The 18,104-nt window shown below is 43.9% G+C and overlaps 3 protein-coding genes across 17 annotated transcripts in view; 1 reads left to right on the top strand and 2 right to left on the bottom strand.

Annotated features, from left to right (window-relative positions):
• The window catches only part of LOC137851605 (nuclear pore complex protein Nup153-like), a 41,659-nt gene extending 29,549 nt beyond the window's left edge, over positions 1 to 12,110 (bottom strand). For 5 of the 11 annotated variants that reach the window (XM_068672871.1, XM_068672872.1, XM_068672875.1 and 2 more), the window contains exons 1-4: positions 11,043 to 12,110; positions 8,622 to 8,674; positions 6,119 to 6,148; positions 5,721 to 5,877 (exon numbers count right to left, since the gene is read on the bottom strand). In XM_068672871.1, coding sequence (XP_068528972.1) covers positions 5,721 to 5,877; positions 6,119 to 6,148; positions 8,622 to 8,674; positions 11,043 to 11,102 — 300 coding nt within the window. In that variant the 5' untranslated portion in view covers positions 11,103 to 12,110. Of the gene's footprint in view, positions 1 to 4,085; positions 4,594 to 5,720; positions 5,887 to 6,118; positions 6,149 to 8,621; positions 8,675 to 11,042 lie in introns of those variants that run through there. The other 6 variants (XM_068672879.1, XM_068672878.1, XM_068672880.1 and 3 more) reach the window with 4 other exon arrangements.
• Positions 1 to 18,104, top strand: part of LOC137851611 (nuclear pore complex protein Nup153-like) — a 76,767-nt gene that overhangs the window by 57,582 nt on the left and 1,081 nt on the right. The gene's annotated exons all lie outside the window — the stretch shown is intronic.
• LOC137851614 (tRNA selenocysteine 1-associated protein 1-like) overlaps positions 1 to 18,104 on the bottom strand; it is a 69,616-nt gene that overhangs the window by 44,147 nt on the left and 7,365 nt on the right. For 4 of the 5 annotated variants that reach the window (XM_068672908.1, XM_068672909.1, XM_068672910.1 and 1 more), the window contains 4 exons: positions 17,402 to 17,597; positions 16,789 to 16,834; positions 15,816 to 15,984; positions 12,263 to 12,570 (listed from right to left, as the gene is read on the bottom strand). In XM_068672908.1, coding sequence (XP_068529009.1) covers positions 15,848 to 15,984; positions 16,789 to 16,834; positions 17,402 to 17,597 — 379 coding nt within the window. In that variant the 3' untranslated portion in view covers positions 12,263 to 12,570; positions 15,816 to 15,847. Of the gene's footprint in view, positions 1 to 12,262; positions 12,571 to 15,754; positions 15,985 to 16,788; positions 16,835 to 17,401; positions 17,598 to 18,104 lie in introns of those variants that run through there. The other variant, XR_011093297.1, reaches the window with a different exon arrangement.

Here is an 18,104-nt window from a genome sequence, read left to right on the forward strand (position 1 = left end):
TGTAAGTCCTGGCACTTCGCAGTAGCACTCCAGAGTAAATCACCATTTTGTAACACGAGAAATGGAATTACATTTTTTAAATAACCGTGGGGTATATAAAAGATGTCAGAGTACTCTTACGCTCCTTCTGAACGACCTTTCCTATCCATGCTGATCTACAAACAGAGCTGACAACAGCTTATGCGGGTTTGCAAAACGCTATTATGTCAAGCCTGTCGTACATTCAGTACTTTTTCTTATAAACTATCTCAAACATGCAAGCTAAAACCAAGTAACCAAAGAGTCACCTTCAGCTATTTTCTACGCTCCCATTAGGTTTCAGCAAAACTAAACCTTTCCTACTTTCAAAGCATCACACACAGACGTTGCCTAGCGTGTAACTTACACCACACAATGCAACCGCATCAGCAGACCCTGCAATTAACTAGGGCACGAGAGTTTTTTTAAAGCGTGTTACATTTGCCCCTGCTGCATGCACTCCCTAACAAGATGGAAGAGAAGCTAAAATGCTGAGTCTCAGACACAGCTGCGTTAGCTGCAGCAGCAGCTAGGGTTACATTTGTTGACATTCAGGGCTAACCTTCTGAAGCTGCAAAGGTGATGCAGGCTCACCTCAGCTGCAGGGCCGTAACCTCCAGTCACCGGAGGCAGCAACATCCTTCCGGCCACGTGCTTTCACCACAGCTCAGCTGACAGAACCAAGAGCAACTCACAAACGTAAATACTAAATACTCTAAATACTTTTCTCTTATGGGTAACCAAGAATTGCTGTTGCACAGAGATTTTTTTTAGTGACCCTAGGCTATGACATCTGCAAATCTCTATATAATCCACAGCTTTGTAAGGTAAGTTTAATAACAAATACTAAACAATTGCAGAGTTGGAATTATCCTGCATCTGGCACAGTTGAACAGCTTGCATCTTTGGCTGGTCTTGGAGATCACCAGACCTGCACCTCTAACAGAGGAAGGAGCCCTGAGACCCAATTGCTTCAGGAAAAGGTTGATTCAAAACACAGCTATAGCTTAACAGCAAAGTCAGCGAGCTTGCAGGACACACTCGCACAACCCCTTCCAACAGCAGAGCTGTGGAGACAGTCATAAACAACCTTGGCAAGGACAATGAACATTTTCTGCTGGCACAGGTCTTTGCAAAGCCGGCACATGTGGTAAAACCATAGCTGTAGGACCTTAGTGCATGCTGCTCGTACACGAGCAGGCACTTTTTTTGCAGCAAAGGTAAAGCTTATTATGAATTTATGCTTACTTTAAAAAACAGCTGGCGATCGCAACCAAGCCAAACACACACAATGACAGACACGGTAAGTAAATGCAAAGTGCAGTTATAAGTTACAGAACCTCAAAGGAAACTGCCCCCCAGAACGTCAGTGTTACTGCCCTAACAAAACCACTTTAGTGCTGTGCTAATTCCTAGACAGTGAGCAGAATAAATACTTAAAATCTCTGCTTGTCAAAAGAGGGGAAGGTATCTGTAACCTCGCCCACAACAACACAGAAAAGCAAATAGAGTTGAGAGGCTCTTTTCATTAATAAGTATTTTTGTAAAGCAACCTAGAATACCACAATGACAAATACTGTATCAGCAAGTTGCAAAACGACTTACGCTTCAGGCAAAGTCAAACACGCCAGTTCATACTCACCTTGGCTCAATTTTAAGATGACCCAACCGACTTGGCTTGAAAGGGTTCAGAGAGTACTCACCCAGTCCCTAACAGAGCTGAAGGAGTACTAGCCTTCCTCCAGACGTGGTGACAAACAGCTGTGAAGAATGCTAGCTTCAAGTGGCTAGCAAAATTACTATCTCTTTGCCTTATAGAAGTGTATTTAAATCCTACCTTCACTAAAAAGGTAGGTAAGACCTGGAGGGCCTAGGCATAAGGAGAAAGCAGGTCAAGGCTTTTAAGAAGCACTGTAAAAAAAATACAGAATGTAGTAGCACAAAGGAACTGTGCAAGGGAAAATAATAAACGTGCCCAAAGGTAGGGCCGTTGGTCACGAAACTGAAGAGCTGAATTATTTAACAGATAAAAAGTAATAAAAGTTTTGCCTAATTGCTAAAAAACCTCTGAATTAGAAAAATATTACAGACGCTAATTCTTGAGCTTCAGACACGTATTTTATGCTACAAAAAGCACAGAGGAGTTTTTGTTATGTTCTCTTAGCAGCATGTACCACGAGAGGTACATTGGGGAACATCTCCCGGCTTCTATCGTGACTGCATAAATACGACTACCCAACGTTTCCTAGTTGTACGATAGCTACACAATAAATATTGGATTGACGAAACAGAACATCAAAAAGATGGCAAAAAAATTCTGCAGTTTTGCAGTTCAACGAGAGTAAAATGGAAAATTGTACCACATTAACAAAAGAGACGACTTGCTCACAAGTGGTCTGGAAATAGCAAGCTCAGAGAAAAGTCTCTTAGCTGGGATCTCGAGGGCAACCTTGCCATTTACAAAAACTAAAAAACTGTTTTTCGGCAAGCAAAAAGAGATGTTGCACTCTCTCCTCGCAGTCTTCTCAATCAGCAGCTCAGCTCCTCCACAGCAGGGGAGCAAGAACCAGCGCTAATTACCGGCTGGAGGAATAAATAACGCAGAGGAAGTGATGTGCCGCCAGCAGATGAAATGAAGGCAACGTGCGGTGTCCCAGCTCACACAGGCCTTTATTTCATCCGCTTTAAAATCTTCTGTCCTGAGACAACGCTCACTGCTATTGTTTTTCCCCAACACTGTCATGACAGCAACAAAAATAGGAATAAAACGGTATAGCAGTCACATTCTGCAGTTTGTGGTACCGCTGACAGGACTGCCAGCCTAAATGGGAGAAAACCGTCAGTATCCCAGTTTAGAAAGTTCTTCCCCACCAGGATACGTTTTTTGCTTTGGGTGGCAGTAAAAAGCCAAGCTGTATCTTTCAACACCTGTTCTGCCAATACAATTTGATATTGCTGCGACAGAGACAAAACCTCTGCAGTCAGTTACCAGCCCCTTCATTTAAAAGAATCTTTACACACAGTTTAAGCAACTCTTAACAGCTACAAATACTTAGCTCCAAGTGCTAACTTATTCCTACACCAGAAGGAGCAGGGAGATGCATATAAATATTAACACAATCACCTCAGCAGATTTCAAGATGTAATTCTGTCGATAAGAATTAAACCCATAAAGTCACACTTGCATAGCTAGCTCCCTATGGATGTTGTTTAATACATTTCAGAGTTTTATAAATTAGTATTTCCCTGCTTCAGGTTAACATGAACTAATTTACATTACTCAATAGGATATTCTAGGAACTCTTCAGCATGAGTTTCAAGATTTCCTCCCAAAATAAACCCGGCAGCTTGCAAGACTCCTTCTGCCCACTGCCTGCAGTCGCTGCACGCCAAGAAAATCCCAGGCATAAATCAAACAATCATTTACAACTGGCCCACCTTCAAGACAGAAGCAGGTGAGAATGTAATGACTTAGGCATTGCTGCATAGAGTTTAAATTCCTCATCCTGCAACTGCTCTGCAGTCTCACATGGCTCTGTAAAACTCGCCCATCAGACAGAGGTGCTATCTCATCGGGACATTCAACGAGTGGCTTTCTGGTAACACCAGAAGCATAAGACCAATTAAAAGCATGTAGCAACTTATGCTGGTTTCTTCAAGGAAAATGTTTGGATTGTTCTCTTGTATACCAGCGGAGCACATCTACGTTACGAGTGTGCACTGGCATATGCACGTGTAAGAAAAATAAAAAAGCCAGCAGAAGCTTCAATCTACAAATCTGACAGCCAATATGAAAAAGCTCTGATGTGAAGCTTAACACGAACGGTTAAAGAAACATTTCAGGTAGAACTAATTATTGATTTCTCATGCCTGAATCTGCCTGCACGAGTTTAAAAGCCCGAGAGAGTCAAACTTCTCTGACATTTTCATTTGAATGATTAATAATCAAATAAAAAAAATAACCCCCAAAGTTAAGCTAGCCTCTTCTCCTCCTGTAGGGAAGCTGCTTAATAAGTGAACAATGCGAACACTCATCCCAATCATGCATCCACGCGAGTAACGCCTACCTAAATGGCTGGGGCAACCCAGCACTTCGGAGCACTTCTGGCCACATCCTGCAGATGAAAGCCCGGCGTTGGACACAGCAGCTCCCTCGCCCTCACGTGCTCGGCTCTCAGGGCACAGATGCAATTTTAACCCAGGTGCCCAGGCTCCTTACACCATACAGAAGCAGGATGGATATTTCAGCATGAAATGGCTGAGGAAATGGGTAGCACGCCAAGCCCAGCATTATCTCAAGTCAGTGCAATCAGCACAGAGCCATTAAGAAAGCTGTCCACAGGAAGGACTCCTAAATTCTACTCCCAGACTGCCTAACCCAGAAATGCAGAAAGCTTTTTGTTTCTGAGGATTCCCAGCCCAGAAACCTTCGGGGTGGGTGAGCCTATACTACCTGTACCTAGCAGCGCTGTTACTTGTTGTCAGTTTAATAACACAGCTGCTGATGGTGCCCTTTTTATAAGGCAGGATGGTAGCCCTGAAGGGAAAATACCACAGCTTAGTTCCTTCACTGGTCGGGCAATCTGTATCCGTATCTCCATCTCCTAGGACACTACACAAGCTGCAAGTCACGAGTGCTCTCTTCCAGACAGCGTCTGTTCACCTCTCCTATTTCACCCGGTTTAAAAAAGGCACTAGATTTAAAAACAAACAAACAAAAACATAACGAAGCGGGGCTCTAAAGTTTAGTCATCAGGCATACGGGCAGAAAAGGGCAGGAAATGATAGGCTTTGGATGCTTGCTGTAAGCAACATCTAACATTAAACGAGCACAAAGTTCTGAAACCAAAGGCCAGAACCTGCACGTCTCCTTTCTTGGAGGGCAACATTTTCTTATCCATCCTCTTTCTGGCTCAGTGAATCATGCGTTCTTTTTCTGGATAGTAACACGGCCTCAACCAGGAGAACTGAAGATAACACACAGCTTGACGACTGGGATACTTGCCTGGGACGTGGAAGATGTAGGTTGATCGCTCCAGGCAAAACAGGAAGCTGAAGTAGGGTCTACCACATTCTGAACAAACGCTTTAACTAATAGTTTTTAAAAAGCAGCAGCACCTCCTCTTGCAAGAGCCTCCTAAAGCTGTTGCTGTATTTTGGAGGAGACTGACTCTGCAGCTCACATCGGGTACGATCAGAGAATTCCCACCCGACCAAAACCCCAGGACCTACAGTTAAATAATATTAGCAAGCTGACAATCGTGAGCTAGGTACCCTGCTGATCATCCCTCCTGCGGTTAGGGGGGAAAAAAAAAAAGAGAGGGGGTAAAAGGCTGGGTAAAGCGATAAGGGGGATAGTGAGGGGCCGAGGGCGTAACTAGGGGGGTAACTAGGCAGTTGCGGGGGGTTGCTAGGGGGGGGAACTAAGGGCAGTAACTAAGTGGTTGAGGGGGTAACTAGGGGGGTACGGGGGTGGCTGGAGCGTGATTAAGGGAATAAAGGGGGAAAGTAAGGCGCTGAAGGGGTAACTAAGGGGGTAAGGAGGTGGCTAGAGCCATTGAGCCTGCTCTGAAACCCCCAGGAAAACATCATGCAAAACTAAAGAGGTATTATTATAATGTACTATGATGCAATAAAACTGACACACTTAGCTACTGACTTCAGCAATCTCAGTCACAGCAATTAATTTAAGAGTCACTTACCTTTTCTTGTACACATCTGGATAAATAGTGTAATCCTCTTTCCCTTCTCATTTTGCCACCTCCACTACTCATTCCTGAGGACAGACCATTGGATGCGGCAGTACCGAAGTTGTAGCTGGTCACATTTCTCGTAGTTTCACATTTCACACCGCTCACATTTCTGTAGCTGGTCACACAACAGTACAGAAGTTGGGAGAAAAAAAAAGAGAAAAAAAAAATTATCAGACCATTTTTTTCAAGACATTATAGCTGTTATTAGTCCTAGAATCGAGACCTACTAATCAGAAAAAACGAAAGCTGTCTCACAAGTTGCTAAATGCTGGTAAATACTTGATGTTCTAAATCGGAAAATCTTTATTAACAGCAGCAATGAAAAGGACATACATAAGCGCACCATTCATACGGGAACAACGACTAAGCCAGAAGACCTGAAACAGAAGAGCTGATTTAGATTGTTATTTTCCAACGCTTCCTTTAAACAGGACTGGTTCTCTGATTCTGCGATGAACATGCATCTTTGCAGGGATATAAAAGAACAACTCACGAAAATATAGAAAGAGTGCTCATATGCATACACACACGGGACACGCTGCCAACAGCTATGATAGAACAGAGAGGCCGTAGACTTGTGTGGCAAGGTAATACAGCATAAGCTTCAGAAGCAGCTCTGGCTTTCATGTGGCCATCAGCAGCAACAGCAGAGGTGTTTGGGTGTGCCAACATTCCAGTCTTTTCAGACATGAATAGAGATCCCTTTTGGAAGGCACACAAAGGCATTTTTCTGTTACTTAGAAAAGCCTAGACCAAAACCAGAAAGATTTCCTCATCTCAGTGGAAACAGGGAAAAAAATATCCCAAACCAGAAGTGAAATAGGGAATAGCACTAATAAAAGCACTATGGCAAGAAAATGAAGTCTGCCTGGAAAAACTGTGACATCAAAGCTTATCTTGCAGCCAATCAGGAAGTACAAAAGTGCATTAGATCACACTGGAAGACACCAGCTCAAACTTCCAGAAGACTGAGGAGGAGAACTGGTCTAAACTTGTCAAATACTTGACAACAGCCTGCTTAGCACTCTGACTGCATAGAGGAAGACAGATCCCTAAGGCATATGCTCAGACTTTTCTCTAATCCAAACTGTCAATCAATTAGAACACTGAAAAAGAGTCTTACATCAGAATAGGTCTTTATTCGGACAAGTATCGTTTGCCCATAATAGCCCATATTCCTCTTTCTGTTAACACCTGTCAGCTTCAAGGGGGCAAAGACAATTGTCACCCTTCAAGAGAGTCTGATCTGCAATTGGACTCAGGCTTAAAAAAAATAAATAAATAATATATATATATAGATGTATACACACACACACACACACATATATATAGCATTGGTGGGCCAGAGATTTACTGAATATTCCAACTCAGCTGTCCAAAGGGACTCTTGCCAGCAGATCATTGTGGTGCTCCTGCTCCAGAACATGGCACCCAACAGAGACCAGCACCACAAAAAACACTACCACCACTACCTACTCTACAAACAAAAGGTAGGGCACTGCAATGGACTGTGTCAACAAAATCAAAAGCAGTATGAGTTTTCTGGATCTCCTTCCTACATGGAGAAGTAGAAAGGAGTGCTAACAAAGATAATTCAGAACAGTTTGAAAAAAACATAATTAAAACCCAGCAGCTGTTTGCACCTGTACCAGAACCTTAAAGCCAGTCGCTTCCACCCCTAAAAAGGCGGTGGTTGTGAAGTCGAACTTTTAGATGCCAAGACAAAAACGTTGAGTTCTTTCTGCAAGCCAAAGAATGCCCACGGTCACATAAGAATTGCTTGGCAGATGAGCAGAGTCAGCAAAATTCCCCGCTACTGTTCTTGGAAAAGAGCAACCCCCTAAAAAGGTAGGGTGCAAAATGTCCTAACTCAAGCGTTATTACCCCAAACACCATTTGCCCAGAAGGGAAAGCCATCAATATTATCTGGAGGATAACTCATCCTAACCCTAACCAACTAACTCATTAATTAACATCCTAAACCAAGAAAGCAGTATAACACAAAGCAGTCTCCTCAAGAAGAAATTCAGTTAATTCTTCTGGATTTACTTTTTTTATTTTAGAGATGAGTTAGCATTTGGCCTCAAATGATTCTAAACAACACAGGGTCTTCATGTGAACTCAGAGCAAACAATTAACTTCATCATGAAAGGAGCACTAAAAATAAATAAATACTAATAAATCTTCTTCCAGGTTTTTGCTTAAAAAATAAAGAAAAAAACCTGTGACTCACTTCGCCTACTTTACCTTCTAAAGAATACTTCAGAAAGAATCATTCCATGAGGACAGAGCTTTCAAACTCCCAGCAATTAACTAGCTAAAACTAATAGCTTTTCCCCTAGGGAACATTAAGAGGGACAAGTTGTTTTGTTATAAATAAACTGACATACAAACTATGAAATAGCTGTCACAGCAAAATTTGTAACACTAAAGATTTAGTTAAACTACAAAACGATCCCTATTTCCTAGAGAAGGAAAAAATTAGGCCTCCAAAAGCACAGAGCCTTTCCGTGGATACAGCATTATAGCATGCCTTGTTTCCCATCTTCACATCCTACTCAGAAGATAAACTTGGCATAAAAAGTGGTGGTGTATCAGTCATGTATCAGTCATTTTATTATTGTTCATCTTCATTCTTTTCATAAAAGCAACAATTTTCTCAAAGTTACACTGGTCTTCAAACACAATCTGGACTTCGCTGTTCCCTCAAAATACAAAATTTTCCTTGCATTTCCCATTCCTTTTACTGACAACTGTCACCACCTTTCCAAAAAGGCAAGCATGCAGACTGTACTGAAAAGGAGATTTCTTTCTTCCTTCAAGTAAGTTTTAAATGAATAAATGTCATACCTTCCACATTGTTCTGCTTGCTGTTTCACAGGCGAAGTCTTCTCTCTCATCCACTGCAAGTTAAATTTATTTCAAGATTTACATGAATAGATACAGAATACACAAAGTACCCAAAACCACTTATGTGTTGTTTTGTTTATTTATTTATTTATTTATTTATTTTTAATTTTATAGCACTGAATACGCCTCACCTACTTAACCTTGTTCCCTAATTCAGCATTGTGGGTACAGTTCAGTTAAACTTTGGGGCTAAAGTGAGCATCACTGCTTCACTCAGCACTGAGGACAAACTGATAGAACACTAAATCAAATTTGTCAAGTTCTCTACCAAAGAAAGTAATTATTTTAAACAACATGACAAAAATTGTGTACATGTGGGGCCGAGTTTACCAGCCCCGTAAAAGGGACATACTTTTCTGTTTTCTATCATTTATTATCAACAAGCAAGCAAAAAAAAAAAGAAAAAAAAAAAGTAAATTAGATATCCCAGGAACTTCAAAGCTGTTAACTACACTGTCTAGTGCCCAGGCACCTTCAGAGCTTAGTGATCAGAGACGGAGGGTTTGGTGGGCTGTAATTCTGATCACAAGCACACAAAACAGATCTATTTCAGTACTTCTACAAACTGACTTATTGACAAAAGTTGTAGGGGGAAGGATGAGAAAAACAGCCGGTAGGGATCAGAATCAGAGGTATAACCTCATGTTAAAATCGCCTCCATCGCTTTCGTGTCTCCCCAACTGCGTCACAGAGAGACAATTCACATTAAAGCACAGAGCCTTCTGCAGAGCGGGCATCACATTGAAAACAAACTGAAATCAATTGACAAATGCTCTAAGCAAGCTATTTACCCAAAGTTCATCCTGTTATGTGACGGGCATTTGCACGGTTCATATGGCTACAAAGTTATCAGCTACAATAAATAATATTAATCAATATAATATTATAATAAATAACATAATAAACGCACATGTATAGCGTCTATCAGTTTGCCTATTTATCAAATCATTACAATTTTTTCCCCGATAAGTTGCTGTTAATTTGATCTGCGTTGGATGTGCAGCATCCGTTCTCTGTGCAGAATCCCCCAGATATCCCCAAGCACCTCTTTGCTCTGGCACACTGCTTCAATAAACCTACTGGAAAACACCCAGAGATAACAGGCAATAGCAAAGTTGGAAAACCATCTCCGCTGATTATTAATTCACCTGTAAGGTTTATCAGTTACCTACGCAGCGTCGGCACACGCGAGATACGACACTTTCAACATTAACGTGTTGCTGAAGCCCGAGGTTTCAATGTTTGCTCTGTAAGCGTGGGGAATGTTTTATTGCCCTTCCAGGCCAGCTTTAGATGGACTAGACTGATTGTCAATATACGGTGTAAGGGACTTGGCACTTCTGCGAGTGATAAAAACCTAACTGAGCAGCTATCCATGCATAGTGCTCCCTCGGCTTTGCATACGATACTCAGTTACGTTGCTGATTTCATAGCGGAGAGGTTTTGGCTGAACGAACACGTGCAGAGGGCGTCTGCAGAGCACCTCTCTGGGCGCCTGACATTTCTTCGCAATGAGCTGCTGGCAGGGATCTCAGCGTGTCCCCCCTCCAGCACGGGGATTTTCACACCCTGAATTTACAGAATTTGCATTCACCGTCAACCTACCGGACCCTCCCGCATGAAGGAGAAGTAAAGCCTGGCAGGTAACGTGCAGAGAATTTACGAGGGGGCGAGGCGGGGTGCAGGGAGTGGGGAAAGCCCTGGAGGTCCTGAGGGCAGTGGGCTGGGGATGAAAGGGAGGGTGAGGAGGGGGGTAAAAGGCTGGGTAAAGCGATAAGGGGGATAGTGAGGGGCCGAGGGGGTAACTAGGGGGGTAACTAGGCAGTTGCGGGGGGTTGCTAGGGGGGGTAACTAAGGGCAGTAACTAAGTGGTTGAGGGGGTAACTAGGGGGGTACGGGGGTGGCTGGAGCGTGATTAAGGGAATAAAGGGGGAAAGTAAGGCGCTGAAGGGGTAAATAAGGGGGTAAGGAGGTAGGCAGGGGGTGATTAAGGGGATCAGTAAGGGGCCGAGGGGATAACTGAGGGGGGTTAGTAAGGGGTTGAGGGGGTAACTAGGCAGTTGAGGGAGTAGCTAAGGGGATAAGGAGGTGGGTAGGGGGTGATTAAGGGAATAAAGAGGAAGTTGAGGGGGTCAGGAAGGGGCTGAAGGCGTAACTAAGGGGGGTTAGTAAAGGGTTGGGGGGGTAACTGGGGGGGTAACTGGACAGTTGAGCGGGTAACTAAGGGGATAAGGAGGTGGGTACAGGGCAATTAAAGGGATAAAGGGGCGGGTGAGGGGGTCAGGAAGGGGCTGAGCGATAAGTACACGGGCAACCGAGGCGCTGTGGGGCAGGGCCCGCTGCGTGGGGGCCGCTCCTCACCTGCCTAAACCGGGGGTAGGGGGCCCTCGCGGCGCCCCAACGGTGGCGCCGCCTCTTCATCTTGCTGCCAGCCGCAGCAACTTCTCCTCCTCCTCCTCCTCCTCCTCCTCCTCCTCCAAGCGCTCCGGCTCCGGCTCCGGCTCCGGCTCCGGCTCCCGCTCCGGCGCGGCCGCACCGCCACCGCCGCCGCCTCCGCCGCACCCGCCGCCGGCCGAGCCCTCCGCGGCCGTTCCGCCGCCGGCCGTTGGGCCGCCCGAGGCCATGCCGCCGCGCCCCTCGCTCTGTGCCGTCACACGCCCCCCGCCCGGTCCCGGTCCCGGTCCCGGTCCCGGTCCCGTCCCGTCCCTCGCCCTCCCCGCTCCGCCGCTCGCCTCACGCGGCCAATTGGGGCAGGCGATGGCGGCTCCCGTCAGCGCGGTGCGCGCCGCGCGTCACCCGCCCGCGACGGCCCCGGCCCCGGCCCCGGCCCCGGCCTCGCGAGAGGGGAGGGAGGGGAGGAGGAGGCGGGGCCGCGCGGGAAAGCGCGAAGTGAGGGGACGGGGACGGGGACGGGGAGGGGAGCGGGGCGGGGCTGCCTCACCTCAGGGATGGCGGCCTCGGGGAGCGGCCGCCAGAAGAAAAGCCGGCCCGGACAGCACGAGAACGGGGCTAAAAGACGGCCGCGGAGCCTCCCCGCCCCGTGGTGCCGAAGGCTGGGGTGCAGCAGCACCGCGCCGGGGGTGGGACAGCGCCACAACCCCACAGTGCTCGTCAAAAAAGCCCCCCACCGATAACCAGTAACCCCCACACCGATAACCCGCAACCACACCAGTAACAAAAAAACCCCCACACCAGGAGCCCCCACACTGTTAACCCAAGCACACGCAGTGTTTGAGGCTGGCTTCGTGGCCGCCTTGCTCCAGGAAGCTGAATTCTACCATGTGGCACGGGAAACATAGGCGCTGTGACGGATTTTCACCACAGAAAATAAATGAAAGTGGTAACGGGGTACACATTGTGCCCTTAATAACACGCATCGGGCAGTGAAATCACTGATTTCCACACCAACGTGCTCAGGGAATCACTCTCAGCCCCCTCCTGCATTGGACATGGAACAGCTGGGCCAACAAAAAACACTTCCCTCCCTCACCTACACCAAACCTATTAAGGCAACCCTATTAAGATAACGTGATTTTTCTCCTCCAGATCAGTGTCAAAGGCAGCTACGCTATGTTTGCTCATAAGTTCAAATGCTGCTTTATTTATTTATTTTAATTCCATTTTTCTTATTTAGAAGGATTTCCATAGGGTGACGGGCCTTTAATGACACTCATGACTCAGAAATATTTGCCGATGCAGTCAAACGGTGTCTATTAACGTGAGTCACTGAAGTTAATTGGTATTAAAAATGAGCCAAAACGAAAGGCAAGTATATGCGTGTCCAGCAGAATGACAGCGATCATCACCATTTGATCAATCTTCCCTGTGAGTTCTATCTGCAAGTTACTTTGAGGTAGCGCTAGAAAGAAGCGGTTGGTCCAGAGCATCCCTGCAAAAAGAAACATTCGTGGCTTAAGTACCATTTACTCTTTTTGTATCCTTTTAAGTACTTTTTTTAACCCGTTTCGGACTCCTGCCTTCTGGCTCACTGATGACAGGATCAGTAGCCCCTCAGACCGCTGCCCTACTGCCTTTCTTACCAGACAAGGGGCAGGAAAACCCCCACTACTATTCTTGAAGAAAACAACAGGTTTTTGAGCACTTTCTATTGCAGCTAGGTACAATGAAAAGAGCTTATGAAATCATTACGGGATATTCTTGTAGAAAACTTCATCACGCTTGGAAGAAAAAAACATCTCAGCTAAGTAAAACAGAAAACTTGAATTGAAGCATAGTGGTTTTAGAAGAGTTGCTTCAAAGACTTGTTTAATTAAAAAGAAGAAAGAAAGCAAGTTCCTACTGCAATCCCATCTTTGTCAAAGCGATGGTGGGCACCAATACAATGTGTTGAGCTAATACAGGCTGGAAGTTGTAACTGCAGCTGCGAAGTTTACCCAGTAAAAAGACTCTACAAGGCATTCTAGCAGTTCTGATGCAAACACAAGTTCAGGAAGCAGTGATTCATGGTTAACACGGCAGAGCAGGAAGAAGTCTGGCATTCACTGTGCTCTTACAGTAAAGAACCTGCACTGCACACACCATCCCAATCGAGGTATGCACTCCTAACAGGAAAGGGAAATAGGCTAATAAATCTCAGGAGAGGGAAAAAGACGTCAGAGAACTACTTTGTAACAGCAGCACACAGACTGCAATCAACTTTCTCTTCCTCTCATCATTTTCATTTATGTAGACTACACGAGAATACACTCCCAACATTTTTCAGCTCTGAACAACAAACAGCCCAACCAACCTCATTCACTGAACTACAAAACTGGTATCTGCACTATCTAGTCCAGAACAGAAGGTGCACGTCTCTATGCTGTACAGTAGAGACCTTAATAGGCAAAGTCTGCATAAAATGGGTGGCCACAGCCTGATTTTTTGATGTTTATAGGCTTGGGTCATACACCACCACAGTGTCAGACTAGATGAAATCGTCTATCTATGTGGGCCCCTCATTACAAGTCACATGTTAGGGACCAGCCTCTCAAAGGCCAAAAAACAGCACTGATACTTCACATTGTTTCTGCTGGGCCAACACATCTGTAGCACTACCTTTTCAGTTGACAACACAACGAGTGTTTCCACAAAGTACTCGATGCAACCTAACTACTGTGTTTGGTGATGCAAAGCAAGCCATGTCAAAGCAGGCACACACCTGGAAGCTGCCTTGCTGCTCACATTGAAGAAAATAGATTAAAAAAAAAAAATCGCACTACAATTGAAGTGGCATCAAACCTTGTAAGGATTTGAAGCTTCAGCACTGCCATCCAAATTCAAGGAGGCTGCATCTATTACCTTGAATCTGCCCCAGCCCAATCCCCTGAAACAATTCCAAATACACATACAAACAACCCTTTTCCCAGACAGATTTTCTTTGCTTCATCTATTCCACCTCTAACTCCTGTCTTATTAATCTGCCCCTCTAAAGACTCACTGGCTCACACAAGGAAGCAACCCACCAAGCCCCTGATTCCCCGCCACATTGCTTCCATGCTTTGGGAAGATCTAACTGCAACGGCTCAAACTGTGATGCCACCTCACCCACCTCACCCCCTCCGCCTACGTGAGGTTCCTTGCCTTCTGTCTCTTCCTACATGTACACCGGCACTAGAACCACGAAGAACATGTTTCCTGTAACACTCCAAAAGCCTTTTCTGTTTCAGGATGTCGTCATTTCAATTCAGGACTGAAAACACTCCTAGCAAAAACCCAACAGCTAATAGCAAACAGAAGCTGTTTCTGCTGATCAGCTAGAAGTAACCTCTAAGTACTGAGGAGTCACAAAGGAGAAGTTGTATTACATTCAAGAACAGCACCCAGCTTACGACTGCTACTTTCCCTAACTACACTAAGCCATAAGAATTTGATTCTTACCTGCCATCACAGTAATTATGGTTTATATTGCCCCCAAAACACACAGGGCAGTACCAAAGCTGTGTCGGCTAGGTTTAACAGCTTCCACAGCTATTAAGTACAGTAATTTCTGCTTCCTTTTTTTTCTTGGAAGAATATTCTTTTGTTTCCAGCCTCAGTTAATTATTATATACACTGTTAATTAGCAACTATTTCTCAATACTCATAGGGTTATGGAGTCCCTATGACTGGAAAATACTCTACACCCTTCGAGATGAGAACAGCATATAAAGGCAGCAACTTGCAAGACTGCTCTAGCTTCAAGCAAAGCTTTCCTCATTGCTCTCGTCTCCTTTGACTTGAATACTGTCATCCTTCTACCAAAGCTTTATAAACTTCATTACCATGAATGAAGACCAGAGAAATTAGAGAGTAGCAGAGGATATAACTTAAGGAGCTGTTACTAGGATTATTTTTTTTATTGTTCCTGGTGTTATTTTTCCTTCTTTAAGCCAGCAAGCTGTTTTCTCCAAGATTTTTTTTGTTAGGTTAAGAATATGTATTATATTGCAGCAACTTCTTTGCTGTAAGTCAGCCGAGAAGTCTACCAGTAAGAAGGTCAAGGGAAAGCTGAATGCTGATGCAGAGTGCCAACAGACTTCATCCTCGTTCCATGGGATGTTTGTAGCTACGGCAGTTCAAGTCTACGCTTCCATATGCTTAAAATACCAGATTTAGAAGCCAATTTCAGCTGACCTAGCAGATATCAGCAGTACAGTTAGAGCCAGCAGCCTGCCGGAAGGAGCAGACAGCTGTTTCCACAGGAAGGCCTGTAAGTGTCTCCCATACACACTTCCAATCTAAGCAAGCACATGAAGGGCTTGGCTTGTCACTTACCTAAGTGACCAGGAAAACAAGTGAAAACGAGATTTTGCTTGTGTCCTAACACCCATATAAAAATAAAGGCAGATGAAATACCCTTACTACCTTGTTAAGTTTCACAAGCCAGAAGAGAACGTGCTGCACACAGGTACAAGTAAATCCCTTGCTGGCAGGTTTGCAGAAACAAATTTTTATTTACACAGGCAAGTCTATCTTTAGACCCCATTTAACTCTTTACATTTCTAGAATATTTACATGATTTCATGATGCTCCAAGAAGAGAGTGATGAACAAAAAGATTACAGAAACTGTCAAAAGCATAGCAAAAAAAACAACCTATCATTGTGCTTTAAAACTTATGAGCTAGAATAACGTAGAAGAAATGTAGTTTTAGCACCTTGGTCATAACGGTCATGCTATATAAGACACTTAAATAGCAGAGGGGATTTCAGAAGTGACCGTATCCAGAGGTTGCCAGTGACAATTCATGAGTGAATCGTAGAGTTCTTCGCTTGTCTCCATAAACTGTCTGTTCATTTCATCAACATCCAAGTAGAGCTGTGGATCTGAAAATAAAAGCCTGGTAAGTACAAGTATCGGATCTGAGGCATGCACACAAAAAGCACTCATGTGAAATGGCTGATAAGATGTATTTTAAGCTATATGTAATAAGCTATTAGACCTACTTATTTTAGTGAGATATTTAGTCCTCTAAAATGTTAAACCTCACAACTCCAACTTTTGGGAATCCTACGGGCTAGGACTGCATTATCTTTATCTTGAAAGACGAATAAAGATGACGTTTAAGGATAATCGGCCATGAGACCTTCCCAAGAGCCATTTAATTCACTTCTACTCTAATAGATGTTACACAAGATAGTTTCTCAACGCTGACACAAAATGCCTCCACGTGAAAAACTCTGCAAACCTTCCAGGACACAATTACGTTTTGTACCAAATTTGTAAGAGCAAGCCGAATCCTCCTTTTGGAATCTGCAACATAAGCTTTTACCTCGGGGTGGAGAACAAAGCTTTTGCGTATTATTGAGTTTCTAATATAGAATCTGCTTAGTGGAATCAATACGAAGAACAAAAGTTCTGTGTTAGATCATTTTCAAAGGGGAAGGAAGGCACAGTTACACGAAACTAGCTGCGAAGCACTGACAGCGTCCCATTTTCCTTGATGCACTCAGTGTATGCCGTATCAGCTTTAAAACCCCAACTGATTGCATGCAGATCAACCCCACAGAGGTTTGACCTTTGCATCAGCTGAATTTTCAAGATGTTCTTCATCCAGTAGAGGTTGGCTTGTACTGTTAAAAGGCACAAGTATGGCTACACTCAAGTCACAATGATAGAACCCTTGTTACCTTCAGTCATAAGGTCATCACTGATTTCAGTCATAACTGAAGATTCCTGAAAGACAGAAAAGGCTAAGTTTAATCATAACGCATTTCAGAAAGCATCAGATTCAAAGTGCTGCATTCTCAACCCATTCCTTCTTCCTACGACTACAGGGGTAGATGGCATTTCATATTTATTTTTAAAAGAAAGCCAATTATTACAGTACAGGTCAGAAGGCACTTCTGGAGGTCACAACTGATAAACTGACCACGATAAGACCACTTACAGCAACTGTTTAATTTGCATTAAGCAAAGCAAATCAGAAGAACAGGAACAGAATTGTATACAGTTATGCTGTCAAAAGCATTATTTGGTATACATGAACAAAAAATGGTGTATAAATCACTAATTCTATGGATTTAATATTTAAGCTTAAAATAAACTTAAATACAAACTTAATAAACTTAAATACAAACACCTCTGAATGGAACCTGCTGTTTTAACCTTCACAGTAAGCAGAAAGCATGTTTTCAGCTTTGGATTTTTTTTTTTTTTTGCCGATTCACACAAATCTGCACCGCTTATTATCTGTGAAATAGCAACAAAAAATACTTCATAGCAAGTGTGCAGTATCTTTACCTCAAAAAGAGCTGGAGCCATTACAGCATCTCCTAAAGAGCAGTCTCCAACAGCCTGCATGCTGTCATAGGGAGCATAGGAGCTGTAGTTGTACTCAGCATAAGCATCGTAACTCCACTGCGAGTAGTAGTTCTGATAATCTTGGTAATAATCATTATAGTTGTATGACTGGTACCGCTGGAATTCTGCTTTCAGTCTGAAACACGAGAAGTTGCATACAGTTAGAGAACAAACTCTAAACCCAGTTCTGAACTTAAACAATTTGTCAGCTTACGTACTTCAAAGCTTAAAAGGAAGCTTTCCTAAAAGCTGTCACTTAGGTGACTACAAGTCACAGCACAAAACCCCATCTATACAGAAGCAAACATCCTCACCTTTGCCAATACCAGAAGTAATTGTTTTCATGGATTAACTCCAGAGCCTTGACATTGTTACCTGTATATAGCAAGTATTTTTAGCGTTGGCATAAGCAAGCTGCTGCTAAGTCTCTGTGCTTTGCTAAAGATTGATTTATTAAGACCAGAGACATTTATCCAGCACAGCTGCTTTAAAGATGCAGTCTTAACCCTTCTGTCTTTTGTTTGGTTAATTACTAGATCTTATTTCCAGAAAGAAGTGAATGGAGTCAGATTATCCATTTCAAAGAAGCATCTGACACTGCCTGACAGTTTGCCATGCCTACCTCCACCTGCTCAGTTTTTTG

Source organism: Anas acuta, chromosome 2 (assembly GCF_963932015.1).
Source record: "Anas acuta chromosome 2, bAnaAcu1.1, whole genome shotgun sequence".
Taxonomy (NCBI): Eukaryota; Metazoa; Chordata; class Aves; order Anseriformes; family Anatidae; genus Anas; species Anas acuta.